This window comes from Pogona vitticeps, chromosome 5 (genome assembly GCF_051106095.1).
Source record: "Pogona vitticeps strain Pit_001003342236 chromosome 5, PviZW2.1, whole genome shotgun sequence".
NCBI classification, from domain to species: domain Eukaryota; kingdom Metazoa; phylum Chordata; class Lepidosauria; order Squamata; family Agamidae; genus Pogona; species Pogona vitticeps.
This window is the reverse complement of record NC_135787.1, coordinates 127,291,854-127,319,838: the sequence shown is the minus strand read 5'-3', so window position 1 is coordinate 127,319,838 and position 27,985 is coordinate 127,291,854. Positions and strand designations below refer to the sequence as shown.

Genomic DNA, 27,985 nt, shown 5'->3' with positions numbered 1-27,985 from the left:
ACCATAGCATTGTGCACTGGATTTAAAGTCAACATCCCCATCATTTCCCAGGCACTCCCACTGATGCCCACCTGAACTTTAGAAAATCCAATAAGCACCATTTTTACTAGTGATATGAGGAATTGTAACATCATTGCACTTGCACAGCAAGTAGTTTTATATGCATGGTTAAGCATGTCTGGGTCATGACTGGAGAACTGATAACATTCCAGATCTGTGAAATGTCTTTGTCAAATCCTCCTTTCCACATAACTGTTAAAGGTGCAGAGGTCCTGTCCACCTTTGGATCTAGACAACCTAGTAGGATCTCAGCATAGGCATCCTTCAGTCTCGACAGACTATGGTAACATGCTCTGAATTGAGGAGGGTCCTCTCCAGAGCATGAAGCCCGGGTAAGGTAATATGGAGGATAGGCTGTTACCCAAGCAGCAGATCTCCCCTCTCCACATTGCTGAAATGGTCCAATGGAAAGGCAAGAGCCAATACAACTGGTTCCAGCAATGTCGCAGGAGTTGGCAGAACGACACATGCTGCCTTCGGGACTCCAGCTCCGGATTTTGCCTCGAGGTTAACTCCTGAAGCCTTTTCCATGAGTGGATATAGCCACAAGGCAGTGGAGGTTTGAAATTGGAGTTTTCCTTCTCCTAGGATCTCAGATTGAAAAAGATAATATATCTAAAGACTGCTTTGACACAAAGTTATGACAGGGGGAGCCATAACCAATTTTAACTGGATTGGAGCTAATGAACATCAGCATGGATGCTCTTCTGATGAAGATACTGGCAAAACAAAGATACTAGAGAAAGGTAAAATGGCTCCTGTTGAAATGTCTTCTGATCCTCAGACTGCAGTTCTCAAAATGGTACTGACATCGCTGCTGCTCTCTGAATCTGTGAATGGGACAAATGAACATGGGGTGGCCGTGAACTGCTGGATAGCTCAGTAGATTAGGCAGAGGTTGGGAATTTGATTCTCCACTAAGACTCCTTGACAAGGGCTGGACTCGATGATCCACAGGGTTCCTCCCAGATCTAGAGTTCTAAGATGATTCTAACATTATCATTTTAATGCTGAAATTCTTCATTCTGGAATTATCTATATTTATTCCTGTAATTTTCAAAAAGAAAATATTGTTTCGATGGCCGCAAACAAACAAACAAAAATCAAAAAAACAAAATCTACATTGATGTAAATATATTAGGCCAACCAATAGATCAGAGGATCCATGCTTTTAAATTGTAAAACAATTAGATGGACTTTTGAGTTTATCGCATCACTAACACCCCATTGTGGATGTTCATTCTTTGTTGAACAAGTGTTTGTGGTCTCTCTGCAGAGAATCTAAAGGGGGAACACTGAGTTGGGCCATAGTTAGCTAGTGAAATATGCTCTTCACTGTGGATTTTCAAAAGAATGTCCACAAGGTGTTCAGAAATGTCAACTTTCAATGTATCATTTTAAAACATAGTAAGGGATATATAAATGAATTAATTAAATAAATAGGAAAATAGCTGTTTCTGCTTTATTGCTCTGCCTGAAAATTGTTGGTTTGGCAAGCTGAGAGTGTATCTACACTATAAAGCTAATTAAACTGTCATGGGTCTATCCTATGGAATCCTGGGATTTATACTTTGATGAGGTCTTTTTAATGCTGTGCTGGAAAGCTCTAATGCACCATCTTGAACACTGGAGTTTTTTAGAAGAGAATTCTAAGGACTTCAACAAACTATTACAAACCCCAGGATTCTGTATGATCAAACTATTACAGTTAAAAAGGTAACAAATTGCTATGGCTAGGTACTGTATGTGAATTCTATTGTGGGGGTGGTGGGGGAGAGATCCTATTTCACTTTGCCAGTATATTTAAATAATAGTTCAAAGCTATCTTTCTACTGGCTGCAATGGTTATGCTTAAGACTGAACTTCTTAATTCTCTCCAGTTTCACGTTGCCTCTAGTCCCTCCTCAAACCTTTTCTCTGAGAGAAATTTCTTGGGTCAGGATGTCTCCGACATCAGGTAGAATGAGGTAATCAATCTAGGCAATAGACTGGATGGATGTCATGAAAGGGTGGCAAATTCTAGTAATTCAGTGAATCGTTATTGTATTTTTACTTCCAGGGAGTGAAATTATCTGCTTCTGGGGCCTGAAAATTTCACCAGCCTTCAGTACAATGAAGATGACTCAGAGGAAACCAAATGATGTTCTTGTTTAGGAAGAAAAATGCCTTAGACTGGTCTTGTCAGGAAAGGGCTGTCATCTTTGGGTTGGGGGAGGGATACTTTGCATCCATCACAACAAAGTTAACTATATGCAGTGGGTATTGATGTTACTCTACCTAGGATACAGAATGAATGCTAAAGATGGTCTTTTTGTTCATATGGCTTAAGATGAGAGCTCTGTCAGAAAAAAGGTGTCCAACCACCCCCATCCTGAGAGTTCTAAGTCCATCTGTCTTTTTTTTTTTTTTACAAAAAACCAATCCAATCCACATTTGTGTAGAAGTAAGTTCAGATAAGTGAAACACTTACCCAAAGGATTACATCTTCTGAGTAAACATGCATAGGTTTGCACTACATACACACAGAGAACCATAGCTTTCAGCCAACTTAGCTGTGCATTAGCTTACTAAGTACTAAGTGCTGCACAACCAGCTACATTTAGAAAGAGCCTCCCCGAAGAGTGGGAAAGCATTGTGAGTACACTTGGGCACCCCACAAGCAACAGCGTGCAGCCGGCAAATTCTCCACTTTCAGAAGCATTGCACCAGAACAGCACTGTACCACCCACTACGTGAATGCTAAGTCCCTGGACGATGGCTGAAGTCAAGGAAAAGTTTCTGCACATGACTCAAGCTTTGACCACTTCTGCTCAAAAATAGTATTGATATTTTAATTGATTATTGATTATTCCTATATTTCATGTGTATCCATGAATTTGAATTGTGCAACATTCTGGTACAAATAAAATAATAATCAGCTACACACAGATCCTCAAATTATAATCAAGGATTATTAACTAACCAAAGTAATAGCAATCCTTTTGCAAAATTGCAATTTTTTTCATTCACTTTCAAAGACAATGCAACCAATGGAGAACTCAGAAGAATGGCCCATTATAGGGCAGTGTACTGGCTTCTGTTTATTTAACAATAAAACAGAATGATACAATATCTTCTGACTCAGAAGAACTTGGTGTATATTACAATACAAACAAAATTTGAAAACCCATCCTATGAAGACAGAAGAATGTGCTTTCCACATGAGAAACAAACAGGCAACTTGGGAACTTCAGGTCACCTGGGAAAATGTCCAAATAGATAAGTTTTTGCCCACAAATACCTAAGTATTACCTTGGATTGTACAATTTTCTACAAGAAACGCTTCAAAAATACAAAGCAACCAATCTTTACAAGAAACAATGTTCTTCAAAAGCTCTTGAGATCCAACTGGTACACACAATCACAACCACAAAGAACTATAGCCCTGGCTCTATGCTACTCCACAGGCAAATTCACCAACCTACTGTGGTACAGCTCAGTCCATAAAAAAAATTTTTTCCCTTGTACTCAATGGCTGCAGAATCACTGCTGGATGCTTGAAGCCAACCTTTATTGATAAAAACAATTACCTAAGAAGCACTGCTCCCACTAACATATGGAGGTAGGTAGCCTCAAAGCATCAGCATCAAATGTGCAGCCACTCTTTGACCACCATCCAATCCCTCCCACATTAAAATCAACGTGAAGTGTTTTTCAAAACATCCATGAATCTTAAAGGAACAAGAGAGAATGCCAGAACTATAATATGGGAAGAAATAAATACCAACCTCTTAGAATGGATGGAACCCCAAGAAAGTCTATCCCTGGTTACATGGAGAACTGGGTAGAACCAAGATAAACTTAAGAAAATGGGGTTTTCACACTGACACAATTCTTGTGAGAGTGTGGAGAAGAACAGGCATGTTCACACCTGTATCGGTGTACTCTGTGTCCCTTACCATGTACTTTGGAAAATTTGATATTTGCTGCCCCAAATGTTCTTGATGTTGCCCATTGTTGGGTGAAAATTATTTGAGATATTTATTAATTGTACTGTTTCCAAAATAAATAAAAAAATGAACCCTCAAATGCTAGCCTTTCCCCACTACAGTTCCTGCCATTTCTCTCCTCTCTCTCTCTCTCTCTCTCTCTCTCTCTCTCTCTCTCTCACACACACACACACACACACACACACACACACACACACACACACACACACACACACACACACACACACACACACACACACACACACACACACACACACACACAAAGTACTAAGGAGTCCACTACAGCAATCTGCTTCCCTTTCCAGAATCAACAGAATACACTATTATCCAGATTGATAGGTGAAGAGAAGCTGAAGGGGGAAAATATATCTTAAGGGTTGCTCAAATCCCATATAGATGTCCCAGAGGGTAAAGGAAAGTGAGGCTAAAGTGTGGCCTTCCAGATGTGGGTGCACTGCAACCCCCAGCATTTTTCACTAATATCTATGCTGGCTAGGGCTGATTGGAGTTGGAGTCTATCAACATCTGGAGGGCCACCATTTCCCCACCCCCAAGCTACAGCTTTTGTTAGATTAAATTGCCCACTGGACTTACAGAATGGTTTTACTTATATAAGCATGTGAACTGATTTATTGCCTGATACCAAGCAACAAAAGCAGCCTGAGCACAACCTCTGTCAATCATCAGCAAATATCCAACAGATAATAGTTTGGGCATGGCTCAGAAACTAATCATAAAATTAATAGTCATTTCTGTAGCTACCCATATCCATATAATATTTGATAACTATTAAAATATCTTTTCCTCTCATTCATAAAACAAATATTATATAATTGCAGTAGTGCAGAAAAATACAGAAGTCTTATTGCCTCTGTAAATTATCTGGTTAAAAATCACTCACTACTTTCAGGATGGTGATGTAGGTATATATTTTTGCAAGTCTCTCTTCATATAAAACCAGAAAAGGCTTTTTTTTCTTTTGAAAATGGAAACCAGTATTCATCTGCTCATTCCAAACAGAGCTGTGCTAGGCACTAATATAATAAATTATATCTTTATTATCTGTTGAATGAACATGATTCATCCACCTGTCAAAACTTGTAAAATGGGTAACACATGAAAATTAAAGTCATTCTCTTCAGTTGCATAGAGAGGTACTTTAGACAGCCATCTATCCTCAACTGAATGTGGTGCATTCTGTCATTTACACAGAGGTTTATGAAACATCTGTTTTAATCATGCAGCCCATTTTACCCTTTCTGTGACAGAATGGCAATCATCACAACATCAAGAAACTCTCTATTTCTAGATGATCCTGAAGTTTTAATGCCTGGCTGTACAAATGCAGAGAGTCTGATTATATTGGATTGGATGTTTTGTCAAAGAAAGGTTTGGGTTTCAGTTTCAGCAAGATGTGTCCTGTTTGCCTGTGTACAGAGGAGATACTGTTTCATATCCTGTGGCTAACACACACACACCCTCAAGACCCCCCCCCCCCAGATTATTACGTAGTAACTTTGAATTGATGTGCACTGTTATTATTAGGTTGCTTTGCTTCTAGAAACAGCTATGGTAAATGACAGCGTAGACATGAAGTGACAAAATAATGAAATGGAAAAGCAACTGAGCAATATTCAACATAGCTCCTGTCCTTTATTGTCTGGATATTAACTGCTGATGATGGAGGATGTTCATGAAATAAACCCACATATCTCCTTGATGAACACTGTCTTATCTTTATGATCTCCAAGAACTGGACCCCCTCCCACCACCAGCAGCTACCTTAAATGTGAAAATCACAGAAGGAGTAAGAGGATATGGAAGAAATCCTATTTGGCTATGTTTCTGGAATTGAATGGCCACATAATAAATAACAACAACAGCCAGAAAAATGGTGGTGATGTCATTAACAGTGGTGACGGTGATTACGCCTTCATCCAAATCTATCAATAATATGTAAGGCATTCCCCAGGCTTACAAACGGAAGGGGATGAATAGCAACAGCAACAAAATAATAATAACTCTCAAGGGCAGAAAAAAGAAAGAGAGTCAAATGAAGAAGTAAACATGTGCTTTAAAAAGATACATTTTCAAAGATAGTTGTTACAGCAGAGAGAAAGGACTATATGTGTGGTAGGAATTCCACAGAAAAGGAATTTTAGAAGAAAAGTGGGCATGGGTGATCTCACAAAGGGAGTGAAAGGTAGTACTGGAAGGACAGAATTAAAATAGCTTTGGCAGTACTGTAGTATCTAAAAAGATTATTACATTGAACACATATAACATCACTATTCTTCGCAACTGGTCTATTGCATATCCCATGAGTGACAAGAGAGCGAGGATGTGACTCTCACAGCTTTTTGCTTTTAGTAAGAAAACTGAATGGGAAAAACTCTATTTTTTTTTCCTTTGCAGCAAGATTTCTTTAACACACAGAGAGAGAGGGAGGGAGGGAGGGAGAAAGAGAGATCATTGTATTTCTTGGATATTTCTTGGATTCTTTTTTTTTTCAGAAGAAACACCAATCTCCACAGAATTAGCACAATTCCTCCACAAAATGGCATCTTTCTTGCACGAGATTATCCAGAAAGGGCATTGAGTTGTGCATCATTTGGCAATTTCCTGGACAAAGGAATAGGCAAAAAGAAAAAGAAAAGAAAAGAAAAACAGGAGAGAAATACAGGGTATGGAGGGAAGGGGACTGACTTCTCATATGCAGGAAGTTAAGGTGTCCTGTTGGTGCAAAGGAAGCCTCAGGATGGTGGGACTTGGAAAACTGCCAAGACAGAGAAATTCCACAAGTAATTTTCAAATTCCTATAAGAGAATTTATTTTCCTAAGAACCTCCTCCAACCCCTAATTTCTATATGTGTCCATCAAAGAAACCCTATAAAGCAGTGGTTCCCAATATTGGGTCCCCAGATGTTCTTGGACTACAGCTACCAGAAATTCTGACCAGCACACCTAATGGTGAACGCTTCTGGAAGTTGCAATTCAAAAATACCTGGGGCCCCAAGAGGGAATGGGGTAATGTAGTCGTTCTGAGCCTTTCCATCGCTCCATTTATTGTTCCCTAGCCTCCTCTGTCTTCAGAATATATGAATACCACCCACTTCAATTCAAATTTTCTTTAAAATTGTTATCAGTTTGCTTCAAACCAATGTCATGGACTGTCCAATTGAGTTTATACCCAAATATTTTAAGGTGTTTCTATATATTTGTGTTTGTCTGAATAGTGAGAAAAATGAACACCAGGAACATAAAGGGCAAAGCCCATAACTGTCAGTTTTCTTCCTGTTCCCCCACTGGGAACGGTGCAATACATTCCATGCCCAGCTCCCACCCTTCTATATGAATCCATCCTGCATTAGCTGGGCACTGTTGCCCAGCATCCAGTCAACTGGGATCGAAACCCAGTTTAGATCCTCTGAAACTGGAGCTGCTGCTCTAGCTTTTGAAAAGCCAGAGGGCTGAAACAAGAACTGGCACTTGGGAGAACCACAATTTGATCTGAACAGCCCTCTGGGCTTCCTATTTTGCTCGCTTCTGATCAGTTAAAAAAACACACACACACACCTATGACCACTTTACTTCGTTTTGCAAATGCATTCCAGCTCTGAAGCACATCCCTATCCCAATGGGTCACCCTGGGATTCATAATGTCTGGAAAAGTGGTGTTCTAAATTGCATGCAGAGCCCTTGCAGATATATAAATCAATCCTTTTTATTAAAATAAATAAATAAAACACACTGAACAGAATTCTGACTGGCCTGGCCTAGAGATGCCACAACTGGTGGAGAAGAGGACTGGTGCTATTCAAAGGCTTTTGGACTGGAATAGGGGTATAAATACTCATTTATGCATGTTTTTTCCATTCTTGCCTATAAAAAGGTGAAACATCTTCCAATGTGAGATTTTACCCACTCATGTGAATGATTTTTTTCCCCCATAAACAGGGTAAATTGCACAGATTACATAGCTAATCCAAACTACCCACTGCCTCGTTGCATGGACCTCTACAGACTGAATGCTTAAGTTGAGTTAAATTTCCTTCTGCTATCCCAAATCATCTCTAGATTGGGTTCTTCTTCACATGCAGCGTACAATTCTCAGATACTCTCTAGATTGTTTTCACCCTACATACAGCACTAAAAGACTTTTAATATTGGGCAATGGCAAGCCACAATGTGTCTACAACATCTCTGGTACTGTGAGCACTTGGGATGTGCACAGGCCCTGCAGAACCACTCTGTGCCTGAATACAGGGCACACAGGCTGGAGACGACGCACCCTGTGCAGTTTTGAAAATATTATGACCCCGTCCTTCTCCAAGCCCCTAACAAAATTTCCATGTTCCTGATTTTCCATGAAGACCCTCTTCCTCTGATTCAGAAAACACAAATGGCAGGGCAAGGATATAGACTGAACTGTACAGGTAGGACAAAAGGGCACCACCCTCCGTTCTCCAGCCACCAGGACAAACCACCAGCCAGCTTTTTAAGGCAACTATCAGGGCATCTTTGATTCCTTCTTCCAAGGGCAATGGAGGGAAATCTGTGCTGCTACACTTTCTGCCCTTTCTCTTTTCTCCTACATTTCCTGTTCCCTTCAGGTCTGAAATGCACAGCTGCTTTGAAGATTTAATCAATGACTTCCGAACAGGAAAGGCAAGGAAAGTTCATTGTAAAGGTAAAGAACATACAGTACTCTGCTTTGTCTTCCTTAGTTTTTCTTTCTCTTGCCCCACTTCTAACTGGGGAACATGAATCACTGATTTAATATGAGCAGTTTGAGGGAATGTTGTTCCACCCTATGGGCTTCTTCCGTTGCCTGCTGATCACACCCACATCTCACAAATTCCTCTGGTTTGCTCTGTTTTCTATAAATTTCTCTGGAGAAGTGTGCATCCCTATTAAGCACAACAGGAAAGTTGATCCTATGCTACTCATAGAACCTGTTATTTTAACAATATCAAGGTGTATCTCCCTTAAATCGCTGCCATGATCCTCACAGAAATGGTTAATTTATCCCAGGAAGGTGTGTTTCAAGCTTTGACACATCACACAGCCCCCTTTTCCCTCACCATTATCACCACCAGCTCCCCCCTTTTTTGCCATCATTCAAATCCCTCTTCTTTTTATTAATATTCAGCAAGCAAAATAGCGCTGAATTGACAAGCATAGGGTTTGCTCTCACACCCCACTCCATTCTACATCAGTGATGTCACCTGGACATGCTCAACAGTGGTTCCAAAGGAGTGGTTTTCAACCTTGGCTCCTCAGAATTTCTTGGACTGAAGCTCCCAGAAGCTTTGACCACTAGCTGTTCTGGCCAGGATTTCTGAGAGTTGGAAAGACCCAAGTTTGAGAAACACTGCCTTAAACATACAAATGGCAACCACACAAGCTAAAAGCCAGAAAAAAAAATGTGAGTGGAAAGCCCTGCCAGCTGGAGGCGGGGCTTTGTTGTGGTGCTGCCAGTAGCTCCAGAGAAGAGCTCTCTCTGGAAAAACTGGAACAGTCTGGTCCGGGATCCCCTTTTTGAAATGGGGATCGAAGGAGAGTCTAGGAGAAGTCTCTCTGAAGCAGATGGTGAGCAGCAGAAGGAGAAGAAAGGGATGCAAACCCGGACTTCTTCCCTCTGAAGAAATCACCCAGCACAGATCGGAGCGGGCGCCATATTTGGCACAGAGCCATGAGTAACCCTTTATCAGGGAGAGGAGAATATAAGCTTAACATATATAACAACTAAGTAAGCGGAAGCCTTTGATTTATGAAACAGCCCAATTAAGCTGTAAATAAGAATGAAAACATTTGGCTGAAAGAAGAAAAGTAGGGGTGAGCCTATCTTATCAGTCTGCTTCAAAAGCAAAACTAACTTTCCTCCCCAAGTGAACTCTTAATATAGCAAGCTGATTTCAAAGCCGAGAGAGTGAGACAGAAAAATAAATCATATGTTTCTGGAAAAGAATCCCAGACGGTTCTAATGCCATCAGACAGGATTTAAGAGACTTGAGTTTCGTGAATGCAGTTTGGCTGGGACATATTTCTCTTTGCCTTTTCCTGGACTGTTAATAACAGAATCTGGTTGTTTTCTGGAGAAGAAAGAAGGAGCTGACGTGGTCAACTGGACTGAGGAGCATCAAGGGGTTAATGGAAAGATCATAAGACAGGCTTCAAGACAACTACTGGACAGTTTAAGACTCTGTAATTGTTGTTTTGTTTGCCGGACTGCGTGTGAGACTGATAATAGAAGCTTGCTAAACTCTGGAGAAGAATAATTGCGCCACGATTCTATTTGATTTTGAATTTGCTGGGTTAAAAGTTGATTTTTATATTATGATATTTGGATAAAGATTGGAGGGAGATCTAAGGAGAGGTTTATGAATAGGGGTTTGGATTGTGGATAAAATTGTGGAAATTGTTGAAGGATATATAAGGGGCAATCATTGTGTTTAAGGGCGTAGTATTATTTATACAAACCCCATTCATTGGTAAGCCTGAGATGGCCTCCAAAAATTTAAGACAACAAATGGAGACTTGGTCTGTTCAATCCCAAAGTTTTGGAACAGTGGTACAAGAAATAGAAAAGGAATGGCAGATTACTATCAAAAGATAATAATAACAGGGTTTCAGCAAGTACATGAAGGTCTTAGCAAAATAGAAGATCTGATGAAAGTGACGAAAGAGGGGACATTAGATGCCAAACAAAATTTAAATGAAGCTGCACAAACTTTAGAACTGTCTTTATTGGGCATGACACCAGGTAACATAGATGGGATAAAGAGTTATCCAGTGATCTATGCAGCTTCCAAAATTAAAAAGCATTATGTTAAAAATCACAAGAAAGAAACACTGAAATAAGAGAATCTTATTGTGAAAATATGGGAAGTGACAAAAATGGATATTCTGTCAGATGGGCTGAAAGACTGTTCAATTCAAGAGGAAACTGAATGATGTATAAATGTATTGTATAAATGGCTGCAGTTACCAGATAGTGTTGGAGTAACATAGAATTAAACTAAAATTAAATGATAAGATGAAAGCAGGAGGGTAGTCAAACTGTGAAAAAGCAAAAAGTTGATCTGTTATTGTAATATGAATTAATTGGACGATGGTATACTCTGTGTTCTCCTATCCCCCTAACCTTTTTTTCCCCTCTTCCCTATTCGCCCCTACTTTTTGTATTCCCTACCCTGTCCTTAAATAAATACTATAATAATGATAATAATGATAATAATGATAATAATGATAATAATAATAATAATAATAATAATAATAATAATAATAATAATAATAATAATAATAATAATAATAATAATAATAATAATAATAATAATAATAATAATAATAATAATAATAAAAGGAAAGCCCTGCCAGCTGAACAAAATGTACCACACACTCATGTCCAAATATTGGATCTACTCTTGATTAGCTCTAATATCCTGCAGTTGGTAGAATAAATATTGAAATGAACAGTGAGAAATATGGCACAAATAGCAGAACAAATACTGGAGTAGTCTGTCCCTCAGTGAGAGACAGGGGAATTCTACTCTCTGGGAAGTCTTAACTAGTATCATTGGTGCAAAGAGATTTACAGACAGAAGGAGAAGAGTAATAGTTGCTGCAGAAGAATATAGTCACTATAGTTGGATTATGGTCCCTTCCAGGTCTGCAGTTCTAAAGTAACATTTCTTCCAAGGATGCAAATTCTACTTAGTCTTCTCTTTAGGTAGTGTTAGCTTTTTCTTGAATACTATAGGCCAGTGGTTCTTAACCTTTGTTACTCGGATGCTTTTGAACTGCAACTCCCAGAAACCCCAGTCAGGACAGCTGGTGGTGAAGGCTTCTGGGAGTTGCAGTCCAAAACTCCTGAGTAACCCAAGGTTGAGAACCAGTGCTATAGGCAACTAATTGTAGCATATCTTAAATTAACTATAAACAAGTCTTGAGTGCTTGTTAGAAGTTGTTGATTTAATTCGTTCTGTCACTTCCTTATCAGGCAGGCGTACCTTTGCAAATTTCAATTAACATATTTTATGATGTGTTACCTTGTCATATAACATATTCCTTCATAACTTTTCCATTAACACAAAAAACTGAAATAGCCTTGCTATTAATTGCAAAATATGACAATGTAGGTGCCACGCCTCACAAAATAACCAAGGTATGCAAAACTAATACAAATGTTGGCCACCTGGCTTCCCAGAAGGTTCTCTTACATTTGTTGGGAATGTAAAACTGTCAAGAAATTCTGGAATTTAAAAAAAAAAACTTTATTAGATTAGGCAAATAACATGTTCAATTCCACTTGATCCTCTCTGTGCCCTACTGAGACATTTAAATTACTGTGTTAACAAGACTATTTATGAACTAATTTGGAATCTGTTAACTGCAGCAGAGCAATGTTGAGTTCATTATTTTTATTCATTCAGGTTTGTATAATTTTACTAGTTGCAGTCAAATCCAGCAGAAAGAGCAGGTCATGAGCCCATCTGTTTTTGGATAGATTGTGTGTGTGTGTGTGTGTGTGTGTGTGTGTGTGTGTGTGTGTGTGTGTGTGTGTGTGTGTGTGTGTGTGTGTGTGTGTGAGAGAGAGAGAGAGAGAGAGAGAGAGAGAGAGAGTGAACAGGCACATGTGCAGCAGTGTGTGTGTGTGTGTGTGTGTGTGTGTGAGAGAGAGAGAGAGAGAGAGAGAACAGGCACATGTGCAGCAGCAGAAGTTGCCATCATACTAATCATAGTATGATGGTCCTGATGGCAATTTTTAGAGTATCTATTTTAATTAAGAACAAAGGTGACAGGGGCGACTGCAATAACTACCGTGGTATCTCTCTTCTCAGCGTTGTAGGGAAGCTGCTGGCCCGTGTTGTGCTGAAGAGACTTCAGGTGCTCGCAGACAGAGTGTATCCAGAATCACAGTGTGGTTTTCAAGCTAATAGATCCACCACTGACATGGTATTCTCCCTCCGACAGCTGCAGGAGAAATGCAGGGAACAACAACAGCCACTCTTTGTGGCCTTCATAGATCTCACAAAGGCCTTTGACTTGGTTAGCAGGGATGGACTTTTTAAAATACTACCCAAGATTGGATGTCCACCTCAACTCCTTAATATCATCAGGTCCTTTCATGAGGAAATGAAGGGCACTGTAGTTTTTGATGGCTCAACATCGGATCCCCTTGACATCCGAAGCGGAGTAAAACAAGGCTGTGTCCTTGCGCCAACCCTGTTTGGGATCTTCTTTGCTGTCATGCTGAAGCAGGCCTTTGGAACTGCAACAGAAGGTGTCTATCTCCGGACTAGATCAGATGGAAAGCTCTTTAATCTCACTAGATTGAGAGCGAAGACCAAAGTCCAAATGAAATGCATGCGGGACTTCCTCTTTTCGGATGATGCAGCCATTGTTGCCCACTCTGCTGAAGACCTCCAACAACTCATAAATCATTTTAGCAAGGCCTGCCAAGACTTTGGACTAACTATCAGCCTGAAGAAAACACAAGTCATGTGCCAGGGCGTGGACTCACCTCCCTCTATTACTATCTCCATGCAAGAACTGGAGGTTGTTCATGAATTTGTGTACCTTGGCTCAACAATCTCTGACACTCTCTCCCTAGATGTCGAGCTGGATAAACGCATTGGGAAAGCAGCTACCATGTTCTCTAGACTCACAAAGAGAGTATAGCTTAATAAGAAGTTGACGGCATACACCAAAATCCAGGTCTATAGAGCCTGTGTCCTGAGCACACTCCTATACTGCAGCGAGTCCTGGGCCCTTTGTGCACGGCAGGAGAGGAAGCTGAACACCTTCCATATGCGTTGTCTCCGACACATTTTTGGTATCACCTGGCAGGACAAAGTTCCAAATAGAGTAGTCCTAGAACGAGCTGGAATTTTCAGCATGTATACAATATTGAAACAGCGCCATCTACGTTGGCTTGGTGAGAATGGCTGATGGTCGGATTCCAAAAGATCTCCTGTATGGAGAATTAGTGCAGGGAAGCCGCCCCCGAGGGAGACCACAGCTGCGTTACAAGGACATCTGCAAGCGGGATCTGAAGGCCTTAGGAATGGACCTCAACAGATGGGAAACCTTGACGTCCGAGTGTTCAGCCTGGAGGCAGGCGGTGCATCATGGCCTCTCCCAATTTGAAGAGACACTTGTACAGCAGACCGAGGCAAAGAGGCAGTCCCAAAACAAGCAAAACCAGGGAGCTGGACAGGGGACAGATTGGATTTGTCTCCAGTGTGGAAGGGATTGTCACTCTCGAATTGGCCTTCTCAGCCACACAAGACACTGTTCCAAGACCTCCATACAGAGCACGATACCATAGTCTCTTGAGACTGAAGGATGCCTACAACTATTTTAATTGTATTTTAATTGTTTTATCTCTTTATTGTATTTTAATTGCTGTAAGCCACCCAGAGACCTTTGGGTAGAGTGGGTGGCATATAAGTCAAATAAATAAATAAATAAACAAACAAACAAATAAATAAATAAATATGTGGTTAAGAAATGGTATCCCAACTATTTTGAAAAAAGGTTCATACTTGCTGTTAATTTTTGGAAGAGCTGTAAGCAACTGGTTGTTTCAGTATCATGTCTGTGTGGCCCTCCAGATGTTGGTGATTGTACCACTCATAATTTCTTACCATTGGCCATGTTTCTCATGACTAATGGGAACTGACCAGCAACATCCAGGTTATTTGCCACCCTGATACATGAAATAAACCATAAAACCCATTAAAATAAGCCATATATGTAATTGCACAGACTTCCAGGTATTGGTGAACTGTAATTCTTTAGCACCAGCTATGATGGGGAAGTATACAGTGAATTCCAGTTCAACAACAGTTGCAGGGCCACATGATACACAGACATTATCCAAATGGCTACATGCAGGGTTCCATATCTTCACAGATTTCTTTCTTGAAGGTGAGAGTGCTTTCCCCTGCTGGGTGAGATTATGATATGGGGGTTTTGCATTGCTCACATTTTCATTATCACAGAACTGCAGCACCAGAAGGAGTCCTATGGACTAAGCCCTGCCCTTCTCAAGGAGACACAGTGGGGAGTCAGACTCCCAACCTCTGACTCCACAGCCCGATACCTAAACCACTGGGTTATCCAGCAGTCCCATTTTTGTTCAGAAGGCCTTGCAATTTGAACAACATGCAAGATTCTTCACCTCAAAACACAAGATTTTTCATGCAACAAACCACAATTCCTTTTAATTGTGCTTTTGATGCTGATTCTGATTTAACCAGCAGTTCTCTTTCCACTTTTATCTAGGAGATAAACATCTTGCAGAAGTTGCCCCTTGACAAGGGGTTTTGATATGTCGATATATCTTTTTTCATTGAGCTTGAGAAAATTTGCAAGTATTTATTACATCTTTAGTTACATATGCCATGCTTTATTTATTATCAGAATATTCTTTGAACAAATATGCACTCCCAGGATAAACTTTTTCTCTTTGTCTCTTTCCTGTATGCTAAATTTCGTTGCTGTTAATTAAAACTTTCCAACCTAACAATAGTCTTGCCAGAGCATATCCAACCATTGCTGAGCCCAATTTATTATAATTTGCCTCATTTAAATAAACCATTTAACTGGACACATGTGTGAACTCTTGTGATACAGTCCACAACACCATGTGGAAACAGATTTGTATTTGTAATAGAAGGGTTGAAGAAAAATCTGAATTGCAAAATTGTGGAATTAGCATTTTAATTTTGGTGCTGCTAGTCTTTTGCTTTCTCTTTATTGTAATTCCCAGTATACCACAGAAAAATAACTCTTCAGGTTTAAGGTACCTCAAATGACTTCAGCATGACATACAAAACAATGCTCTTACTTAATTCAGAATGTATTGTAATCTGACCTGTCTTTAAGAGCAGGTTACTGGTTTGGAAAGATACTGGTCAAGGTAGAGCTTGGTCATTTTACTGTTTTGGATAACAGTTCCTGGAGTGATCAGGCAAGATGTGGGTTTCAAAAGTTGTAGCTCAATAAGATGACCTTTGCAAGCTCTCCAATTTAGGGCAGGCGCCGCACTACTCAATGTTTGGTGCAAAAGTCTACCCTCATGGTAGTGACACATATCTATAAGCCAAAACCCTGTTGTGCAGGTATGCCTGTGGAAATGGTGTAACTTGCAGCCACTTTTCACTAGCAATCAACAATCCTACTAGGATTTTTGGTTGTGCATCTGGCAGGGAGAGGGTCAACATATACCCCCCAAATCTAAGGAAGAATCATTATCTGTCAGCAAATAATACTGCAAGTTTCATCGTTTGCCTTCTGAAGATATAACTGAGCAACAGGATTTTGGTCATTAAAATAAGGCAACAAACTCAAGAAAAGAGTGTGCTATGAGCAGCCCAAGTAACTGGCCTGCCAGGGTTGCACATTTACAGCAAGATCATGTCTAAAAACACATTCAAACCAATGCATAGTCCTACTTTGCCATTACATGTGTTAAATCAACACAGGAGGAAGGATAATGTGGGGTCCATTCTTCTGTGCCTGGTTTCTTCATCCTCCATACATGGAAAATTATGTACCTGAAGAGGAAACCCACTGCTCTCCATGGGGGGTTTCCACCTGAGTAAGACCCATTGACAACCAGGTATCTAATGCATGTGGAAAGCCTCCAATGGAGAAAAGGTTTCTCTCCACAAAGGCACTGTCCGCAGATAGGAGGGTAGTAGATGGCAATGATTCATCACGAACTGACTTCTCCTTAACTCCATATAACTTGTGCGCTAGGTTTTTTAAAATAAATTATGCATTTTCTGTGGATCTTAACCTCTGGCAGTAAAAATTCCACTCATCTGAGTGGGGGAAAAATGCACTAAGCATGGCTTTGATTAAAATGTATGCACAACAACATCTGCCTTGAAACTCATCTCAGGATTTAGAATAGTTGGAAAGTGTTTCTCCGTATTTCTCCTAATTTTAACTGTCAGAATACCTGTGCTTTACTTAAGATACATGACTGGCTTTAGAGTTCAGTCCTTTATAAAAAATTCAAGGCCTTTCATTTCACAGAAAACAGTGTACAGCTTGGAAGATCACACACAGCTATGTCTGGCAGCAGCCGGCGTAGGCTTGGCTGGCCGAACACCTTTTCAGAGGCACAAAGGTATAGATGCAGAGTGAGTCAGCAGTGCTGGGGAAAAGTTCTTGCTCCTTCCCTTGGAGAGAGATCTGCCTGAAATCAACAAGTGTGTTACCATAGCATTCAAATCCTCTATAGGACTTTTCTAAAGCCAAGCATCTTATCAAACTGCTAAGGGCATGCAATGTCTTCGTAGCATATTTTGACTTTTGTAGATGGGATGATAAAGTTGTTTCACTTTTGGACAGAGCAGTGAGGTAACTTGTACGTTTATGGTTATGAGGTGGTCTTTCTTCCCCAATATTTTCTCTTTACAGCTGTTTAAAAGACAGGAATTTATCCAAACAGCTAGGAAGACTTGATGTAATGGGGTACTTCCAAATCATCTTTCTGGACAAGATACTTGCTGTAATCCTATATCTCAGAGTAACAGGTCACACTTGAGTAGGCCCGTTGAATCATTGGGGATTTGGGGAGTCAACTCCTCCATAGATTCCATTAACTCAAATAAGCTTACTCTAACTTACCATAGTATAAGCTGTTGCTAGAGTAGACCCATTTGAACCAACAGAACTTATTGAGAACTTAATATCTCCTGATATTATACAACCCAACCCTAAATCCAGTTGTCAGTCCTATCTAAAGTAAACATATCAAAATAATGGAGTTGGTCCAAGTGTTGACTTCCCAAGCATTCAGAGATTTATTGGCTGAAATCCTATTGCTTAGCATAGTAAGGTGCAACTAGAGTACACCCAATAAATCCGTAGGGATTTGGTGAGTCAACTCCTACATAAGGTTCACCGATTCTCGTCTAGTTGTGACTTACTATGCTAAGGAATAGGATGTTAGACACTGGGTCTACTCAAGATGGGACTAACAAATGGATCTGAAGCATAGACGATGAAGGCAAGTCAGCTTCGCTCAGCTAAGTTCTTCAACTCCGACCTGGGATCAGAAAAGGAGTTCAGAAAATTAAATAAAAAGAGACCACATCATGCCAAAGACATGGGTTGCATAAAACAGGAATGAAAAAACATTACTGTGATAGCCTTGCAGTGTTTCACCATCTGCTGCATCCAGTTTTGGAGAGTAAAAGGCATAGCATGGCAAGATTTCCCGAACCAAAGTGATAGATACTTTGAACACAACACCAGACATAGTAGTAATAAAATGAAAAAATGTCTGGATAATTGAGATTGCAAGTCCAGGAGATGCCAGAGTTGAAGGTAAAGAATTGGAAAAATACAGAGACCTGGCAATTGAAATATCTTGCTTGTGGATGAAGCATACCTCAGTGGTACCCGTCATTGTTGGGGCATTGGGAATAATATCAAGAAATTTCACAGAGTATTATATGCAGTTGCAGATTTCAGAAATAACATCAGAGCCACAAAAAAACACTATTAGGAACAGCATACACAATACATTGATATTTAACAGATATATAGGTTTTTAGTTAAAACTAGCATTTGTTATATAATAACAATGTTTTTATAATTTTGATTGACTGTGCCTGGTATTTTTAATAATAATAATAATAATAATAATAATAATAATAATAATAATAATAATAATAATAATAATAATAGTAGTAGTAGTAGTAGTAGTAGTAGTAGTAGTAGTAGTAGTAGTAGTAAATGTTTTATTAATATGAATTATTATTATTTCTAAAAAAGTGTAAGATTACTGGTTTCCCCCTCCTGAATGTTTGTCACCTCCATTTCAATGTTCTTCCCCCCTCAAAAATCTATTTGAAGCGCTTTGACTTCAACTCCTTGAAATTATTAGTCTTTTGCTTGAGCCAAAGTATAGGCTCGCTTTTTGGGCTGCTTTTCCAGCTGAACCTAAAATAATCCTGTTTTCTGTGGGTCCACAGTATGTGGTCCAAAGTGTGCCCCCCCTGATATTTATTAATATAGGCTTTTGTTTCCAAATATTCTTTGTCACCAGATTACTCAAGGCACTGGGCAGGATGAAATAAAAACAACTTTAAAAAAAAATTAAATACCATTTTATAAGCAAGAGAAAATTGCAACTATACAATAGCACAATAAAACATACAATACAAATGTCATGTCGTCTAGATATTTCGGCATATAAATATTCAATACTCCTGTTGTTCCCTGAACAACGGCCGTGGTGGTTTAGGATAATGGAAGCTACAGCTCCAAGCTTTTGGACAGCACAACTCCAGGGAACACTGAATTAAAGTTTCTAATTTAAAACATCCAGCCACCTTCCTCCCCTGAAATAAAATTCCTCAAAGAACTCACTTCAGTGTGAGGAAAAAAGGTGAGGGATGAATCTCCCTCCTTTACTCTGCAACCAAGCAAGTCTCTCTCTTTTGTCACCACAAGCTGATGAGAAAGATGAGAGCAAACAAAGACCTGGAGTGGATGCATAGGAACCTCTGCCACTATTGATTTTTGTTAACCTCACTAGCCACTTTTTGCAACCTGAGAATCAGGTAGAATTTCACAAGTTTTCTCAGTGTTTCTGTTTGCATTTAGAATGTTGTGGAACAGGGTGAGAGAATCAAACCTCATCCCACTCCAAATAGCCAAGGCTACATGCCTGCTGCCCTTTAGGCATGACACCTATAGCTGCTTGGGATGCTGCCACCACCCATCAGATTCAATTTATTGCTCTGCTGGGATGAACAAGTGTCCTAGCTCCTCCTTCAGTCAAATCCTATCCAATTTAATTTTTCTCTGGCAAGACATTAGATATGGTTGGATGGAGAAATGGTGCTTAAACTGGCGCAAGCGTGCAACAAACAACCTCTTGTCTTTCTCAGCCACAACAAAAAGGCTTGTCCACAGTTATGGTATGGTATACGGTGCTGGGGACGGCAGTGTCACTTTGTCGGTTTCACCACTTCCTCTCTGTTTCAATTCTTTGTACAAAAATCAAACAAAGGACAACAGGGCAATTATTAATCCCAGCAGTAGTACATAAAAATCAGCAATACACGTGTCTAGTAATGGACACCCCAGTTTTGTATAGATCAGTCCGTGCGACAAATTTTTAAAGATGCTTATGTTAAGATCTCATGTTCATGGGCAGACATGTACTAAATGCTGTAGAAATAAGCAGACTTGTTGCATTCATCCTTACTACTGACTATGTGCATTGAAACGAGCACTTTCCTTAGTCCAGCTGTCTCTCTCAGTATTCTGTTTTTTTGCAGTTCTGCCAGTGCAAATACTTGAGTGGCACAATGACAGTTCTCTCATGGCTCCAACACATCTCCTGTGTGTGAGCAAAGTCTTGCGAACCCAGGGACAACATCATCACCACATCAGCCCCTTACAACGTGTGAAATGGCAAAGCCGCATCCTCTATGATTTGGATCCTTTAACTACTAGCTTGGAAGGAGGTGTGAGAAAAACAGTTTTTACAAATGCTCTCCAGGAGCACGAACAACACACACACCATCATCACCATTACCATCATCACCACCACACCACTTCTGGTTTCAGTACTTATCTACTGGCATCTGCTTTTGCAGGGGATGCATAAACCTCATGTTACTTATCCAGAAATGGGTCCAAAGATTTGCATGCATTCAATATAAACACTTGTAAAATCTTCACTGCCAGTGTCACTGCCTCCCCCTTTCCCAAGGCCTAGAACTCATCTTGGGGCAAGGAGGGGTTGATCTTCCAAGTCCTCCTTAGGGTCCAATGGAGTGTCTCCCGTGAATGGGAACTGCCAATCCCAGGTTCCGCAGCCGAAATGTGGTGCCATTGCCAGCGATAGGAAATACTACTTTTGGGGACTACAACTCCCAGAATCCCATGTGGCCATGCTGGATGTGAGATTCTGAGACTTGTAGTCCAAAAAGTAACATTCCCATCTCTGACCATTTCTGCCCAAGTCCCTACGCCTGAAGGTTAATTTGTTCATGTCATGGCTTGCGCTTCAAGACCCGGATCTTCCAACAGCAGCATTGCAACTTGACTGTGAGGCAGGAATGCCTTTGCCTTTAACGGTTGCAAAGTTGAAGAAATGCTGGCAATTGCAAGGTCTTCTATCATTTTAGTTGTGAGGAAAGCTTTGCAAACACACCCAGCTTAACACAACTATGAAATACTGTGGGTTGTTGTCCACTCCCACTAGTAAATGAATCAGTATCTAGGAAAGAGGCCTTTTCACACACAGTCTGGGAACTTCCATATGAACAACACAACTACTTTCTGGCTGCATGGCACAGGTGCATAAACAAAACATTCACAAAAGCCGAGAATCCATCATAAAGGACTCAGTTTGGACCTCTGGAATCAGTGTTTACTTCTTGATCTTTGTCAAAGGGCTAATGATTTAAAGAAGTGTTTCCCAACCCCTTTCCACTCATGGCTCCCTTGACACATCCCAGTGCCTACCACACATCAAAAGGGTGCTGCCACTGCCTCTTCTCCTCCCACACATCCAGGGATAGAGATGCAGCTCACCCTGGTGTCTGTGCCTGGGCATGGGCAGGGCATTAGGCACAATCCTGTCCAGCACGCAAGGAAACTCACTGGCCAAGGAGAGGGAGAAGGAGGTGGTGGTGAGGGATGAAAGGATTCTGCAAGATCCTGGCTGGGTTTGGCAGCACCCCAGGACACCGCAGCGCATTGTTTGGGAACCACCGATTTAAGGCATTGTTGCTCCTTTGCAGGAATGGATATTCATTGAAAACTTTACAGAAAAAAACTCCAAAAGATTGTTACTCATTGGCTGAAATTAGAATTAGAGTAGTCTCACTGAACTGGTGAGTCAACTCTTCCACTGATTTAAATGGGCCTACCCTAACTGTGACTTACTGTTGGATCCAAGCCGTTGTCACGGTGGTTCAGTCTTTTAGTGACTTTATAATTACTTTAGCATTGCTTGTGTTTGCTGTAGCTGTTGGCAGTGCTGAGTATACATTTTCAGAAGTGAAACTTTCAAAGATCTACCTAAACAGCATCCTAGGGAGGAAGTACGCATTGTTGATTGTTCATGTTAAAATGGAAAGAATCAGAGAGAGAAGGAGAAAAAGCCTAAAGCATGCTCTTGATAAGCGGATGAACAAAAGACCTGCCAATCTGAGTCAGATACAAAGAGAAATTATTATCTTGCTCACAAAATGCTGGAACCTGAGGTCACCCAACGAAGTTGAATAGCTTTAGGTTCACATCACACAAAAGGAATAAAAGAAAACATCACACAGGGCATGCAATTATATTCTGGAATTCACTGTCATTATTAAAAGAAATGCAAAATATGTGTTATAAATTAGAGATGTCACTAATTAATTTTTTAAAGGATGCAGTAAATTCATGCAGAATCAATCATAGCTATACTGAGACTTCAGGTTTAGATTCATTGCATCTCTAGGTAACTGACATTGGGGAACAAACCCAGTGGATGTGTTGCATCTCTTATAGATCTACTTTTAATATATATAATGTGTGATAATTTGTACCATGGCAGATCTTGGAAACTTTTTCTTTCCTGAATCACTACCTCCAGATGTCCTCAGCCAACACAGACAAAATCACTCAGCTAGCTTGGGAAAGCTGTGGCCTCAAAAGTAACTTCACAAACTTTCTCCCTGACTAACAAGAAACAACTGTTTACTGAACATGCTGGACCAAGATTTCCCCCCGAGCTACTTAAAAACTATACAAATACTGAGAGTCAAGTATTCTTCTTTTGTCAGAAAAGATCCTTGTAATCACTTCTTGGCAAAAGTCAGTTCTTTAATTCTATTGAACTATTTCAATAATTGGAAACCTGCATTTTATACAACCAAATGCTGCAAAGAAGAATGTAATAATTTGCTGGCAATGATTAATGACAGCAGCACATCCTGGCATACGAAATTACAACAGAATTGCAGTCGATGTGATGGGTTTGCCTAAAGCATCTAATTTTCTAAAGACATTCCACTCCAAGAGAACCGAATTCAGTGAGCTGATCTGCCCATGTAACCTTTGCATTTAATATTCAGAATGAATCCTCTATGACATAAACATTGTGACAGAACAATTGGTTTCTATGGGGTTACTATCACTCACCTTCTCTGCTGACTGTGCAGTTCCAAAAAAGATGGGAATAAAAGCTAACCAAATGATACAGGTGGTATACATAGTAAATCCAATTGGTTTTGCTTCATTGAAAGTCTCTGGAACTCCTCTTGTTTTAATGGCATAAACAGTGCATGTTACCATTAAGAGAATACTGTATCCAAGAGAACAAATGAGAGAGAGATCAGAGATGTCACATTTGAGAACCCCGCGGGCATTTTCAGGATCCACAGTCCTCTGCTCTCCATAGTCCACTATGATGTGTGGAGGATCAATACCAAACCAGATGAAGACTCCTATAAGCTGTACAGATATGAGGCTGAAGGTTATTACCAGCTGGGAAGCTGGGCTGATGAATTTGGGAGCAGTGACGGATTTTTTCCCTTGCTCGAATATTCGATGGATGCGGTTTGTTTTAGTGAGCAAGGCTGCGTAACTGAAGCACATGCCGAGCCCTAAAAAGATCCGTCGGAAGGAACAGATGGCAGTGTCTGGAGTTGCAATCATTAAAAAGGTGATCGAGTAGCAGAGGAAAATTCCAGTCAGGAGGACGTAGCTCAGCTCGCGCCCCGAGGCCCGGACGATGGGCGTATCGTTATGGCGCACAAAGGTCACAATGACAAAGGTGGTCGCGATGATCCCAAGGATTGCGATGAAGACAGGCACAATCGCCCACGGGGAATGCCATTCCAGCTTGATGATGGGGATTAGATGGCAGTCGGTGCGGTTGGCATTGGGTCTCTTGTCGAATGGGCACATTTCACAAGTGACCTCATCCACTTGGTAATGGTAACCTTCACAGCGCTCACAGTGCCAACAGCATGGCACTCCCTTGACCATTTTCTTCCTTTCCCCAGGCTTGCATGGCAAACTACAGACTGATGTGGGATGAGTCCGTTCTTTGTTATGCCACTGCATGTCTTCTACCTGTGGTTATACATGTTAAGAAAAAAATAATAATGAGGCTTTCATTTTTCCCCCTATTCATAATACAGGTACTCTAATCCAGGATACAGGCTTTTTTAAAAAATCACCCTCTGCTGACAGCACAAATGCCCTTTACCTGGATAAAAAACCTGTTTTTCTCCTATATTGACTTTATGAAACTGTTAAATGATTGTGCCCAATAAATCATTTGTGCCATGCCTTGATGAGTGTCATTAGTTTCTATTTACCTCTTTACTGCTGACCAAATTGATGTCTGTAAAAAAGATTTATCAACTCCAGACTAGTTTTGAAGCAAGGTGTCCTATGAGAAGGAGTTTACACATACAAAGACAGTTCTCAAACATTTAATTAGAAAATAATGGTATGTAGGTTGGGAATTAACTTCTCTCACAGTATAAGGATGAGGTAAAACACTTCCTGCAGTGAGCAGAGACTGCAAAAAAATAAATAGCTTCATCTTATTTTAAAAATAAAACCATGAAACAAACTGTCTCACACATACACCTTTCTGATTTGTCTCAGAATAAACCAGTACCAGTTCACTGCTGCTAAAATTCTTCAGGAATTAGCATACATGGCACAATTACTTACTGCCTTAGCATAACAGCTCTTTTGAATTTCATGCACAGCAGTTTCTGTTCTACATATCTGCTGAACAATGGTTTCAGTCTATTTTCTGGGGATCGCCACGCTTCCCTGGTAGTGAAGACCAGAAAGGATTTTGAAGAGCTCCAGAAGGATCTCTCCAAACTGGGAGAATGGGCGGGAAAATGGCAAATGTGTTTCAATATATAGGAAAATGTAAAGTAATGCACATTGGGGCAAAACATACAAACTTTAGGTATCAGATAATGGATTCTGAGCTGTCTGTGATGGATCAGGAAAGATGACAGCTCAATGAAAGTTTCAACCCGATGTGCAGCAGCAGTGATGATTGGGCTGGGGCACCTCCCTTATGAGGAAAAGCTGCAGTGTTTGGGGCTCTTTAGTCTAGAGAAAAGGCGCCTGACGGGGGACATGATTAGACAGGCCTTTGGCCTAATCCAGCAGGGCTCTTCTTATGCTCTTAAGTTTACTGGGAGGTCTATCATACAGAAAACTACTGGAGAACCAGTACAGTGTGCTAGTTGGAGCAGACTTGCCCAATCTAGGTACAAACAGGTTCTAACAGTTCATGTTAGCTAGATCTGATGGGAGTTCAAATTAAAAGCATTTGGAAGAAATTTGTTTGGAATAAGTTGCATTAGAATGTCAAACTAGCATAGTGAAGAAATGAGTTTCAATCCCTGCAAAGCAGAACACTTCACTTACAATGCTCACCTTGGGGCAGTGAATTAATTCTGATTGGGTTGTTGTCATGATAAAATGGGACCATGAAGTGCAGTATAGAGAAAAAGTGGCAAATAAATGTAATAGATACGGCCAATATCTTCTCTTAAACAGCTTGCTCTCTTGTTACCAATCTCCTGCAACACATACACAAAACAATGTATACCTTCTAGAGGGCATTTGTGTTTTGCTTTAGACAATAATTCCAAGACCCTATTCTAGAATCCCTTCTATATGCTGTAGCACCACCCATGCATTCTCTGCAGACAATTAATTACAAACTTTTGTTTGTTTAGTAACTGATTCTTAAATTTTTTTATTGAATTGGTTTAAAATAAATCATGCTACTTTTATGTGTAATGAGATATAACCCTTCTCTTAGATCTGTCTTAGATCACCAGGGATACTACAAGGAGGAAAATGTGTACAAGAGAACATCTCAATGTCAGGGAAACATAAAGTTCCTTGATGTTGAATAGACAACAGTTTTTGTCTGTTTTTTTTTTTTTAAATCCAAAACTACACTAAAACTTTACACATGCTTGGTCAGTCCTGCTTTCAGCATGACTTAACTCCCATGTAATGTTGCGTGCATTTGACTGCAGGCTGAAATTGTCCAGCTATCTGGAACAAAATACCTCACCAAAGGCTACAGTCCTCTGAACTTTTAGCTAATATACTCCATGGACACTTCCTTCTGCCAAAGGCATATCCCTATGGGACGGATGATTACTCAATTAATTATTACACTGTTACTATGAAACTATGAAAATGCATAAGGAGGGGAAAGAAGCTGCCCTCCTTTCGAGGCAGTGCATACCAGTATTTCTAATGTGCATGAAGGAGACTTCTTTTCCCAAAGCACATGGCTTCTGACTTGTTTTGATTCCACTGAATCATGGCACAGCTACATTTTCTATGACATTCCAGAACAGCATTTTTTTTCAATTCAAGAGGCAAAATATTGCAGAAGTTCTGTTTGTCTGGGTTCAGTTTCACAATATCTAAAAGCGGGAAGAGAGATACTGAATTCTAGGCCATTCCATCCATTGTTCTGCTATCGCACTGAATAATACAGGCATGATATTCATTTGGTCTTCTACTAGGCAGTATTTCACAACATTTCACCCAACTATTGTCAGTACATTTCAGGGAAAAGATGCCTCTCAGAATGTTTACTGTTGTTAAATACACTTTGAAATGCCCCACAAGTTACACATTCCAGTGGCAGCAAAGGTAATAAATCCCCATCTTGAGAAGGTCAGTAGTAATGATTCATATAATAGTTTTCATCCCAGCGCCCCTGACAAATAAACTATGTAACACATAATTCATATTGTGACACCCTCCTGGTAGGAGTGCTGGAAAACATTCTGGGTGAACAAGATTGCTTCTAATTTTGGGAAGTGAACGGTTTCAACAGCCCTAGGCTGCTATGTCTTGGAAAGATTAAAGACAGAAATGTGGAGTTTTTATGTCTCAAATATGTGTGAATAGAATACAAGATATCTAAAGCTGGTAACTAAATTTAGAAAGGGGTATATGAATGGCCATATGTTCCAGTTATATACAATTCAGATGGCCATGTGAAGTCAAGGGCTCATAGGGATACATATGCCTCTCCTTACCTACCAGTTTTCAGTCAAAAAAGAAGTTACATTTTTTTTCTTCATAGCTCTGTTAAAAAAAGAGAGTGTGCCTTGATTTTTAGCATATTTGTAAACTAGACAGAGACTACATAGTACTGCTAGTGTGCAAAGGACAGGAGACAGATGGTTGTGATTTTCTGTCTTTCCCTCAGCTTTGTCTCCTTTATTGTCTTTTTTGTAAAATGATGAGGCAGGCAGAAGTAGTACCACTGCAGCAACCATTGTGTTGATGACAAAGCCTAGAGGGTTGGCATTTCACCCTGTACTGTGGGCACTCTTACCTGCACTACATCTGTGAAAGCAGGGGAAAGTTACTCTATTGTACAACTCCCAAACATTTCCAAGCTCTGCATGAACTGGGTCACTAACAGAGATGTACTTCTATCCAATATCTATTCAACTTTCCTCACTGATAAATATCTTCCCAGAGCAAATGCCAGCTTTGAGGAGCCTAATATGGATTGGGACAGTGGTAGGAGAGAAGGGGAAACTATCCCTTACCCCATGTTTCAGGTGAATAATGGATTGCAGCTCTACATACCTGCTACATAGTACAAAAATAAAAAAAACCAGCCAGATGGGCTGATCAAATGATTCATGTCTGGGTGGGTCCTACTGAATAGCTGTAAAGTTTTGATGGACTGTTGCCATGTTACTCTAGAAATTTCAGTGATTTTCCAAAGTTTGGGACAGACATCTTCAAGCTTGTTGCTATTTCCTGTTTTGTGTCATATTTATTTATTTATTTATTTATTTATTTATTTATTTATTTATTTATTTATTTATTTATTTATTTATTTATTCTGTTAGCATCACTTGTTTAGAATT

The 27,985-nt window shown here is 40.1% G+C and overlaps 1 protein-coding gene across 9 annotated transcripts in view; it reads right to left on the bottom strand.

The window, feature by feature from the left end:
- The window catches only part of GRM8 (glutamate metabotropic receptor 8), a 643,193-nt gene that overhangs the window by 84,656 nt on the left and 530,552 nt on the right, over nucleotides 1-27,985 (bottom strand). For 7 of the 9 annotated variants that reach the window (XR_012087423.2, XM_078376738.1, XM_078376737.1 and 4 more), the window contains one exon: nucleotides 23,223-24,158. The exons of the other annotated variants lie outside the window; for them this stretch is intronic. Coding sequence is in view for 6 of the 7 variants with exons in the window: in XM_078376738.1 (XP_078232864.1) it covers nucleotides 23,223-24,158 (936 nt within the window). In the remaining variant the exon portion in view is untranslated. The remainder of the gene's footprint in view (nucleotides 1-23,222; nucleotides 24,159-27,985) is intronic. 9 annotated transcript variants of the gene reach the window in all.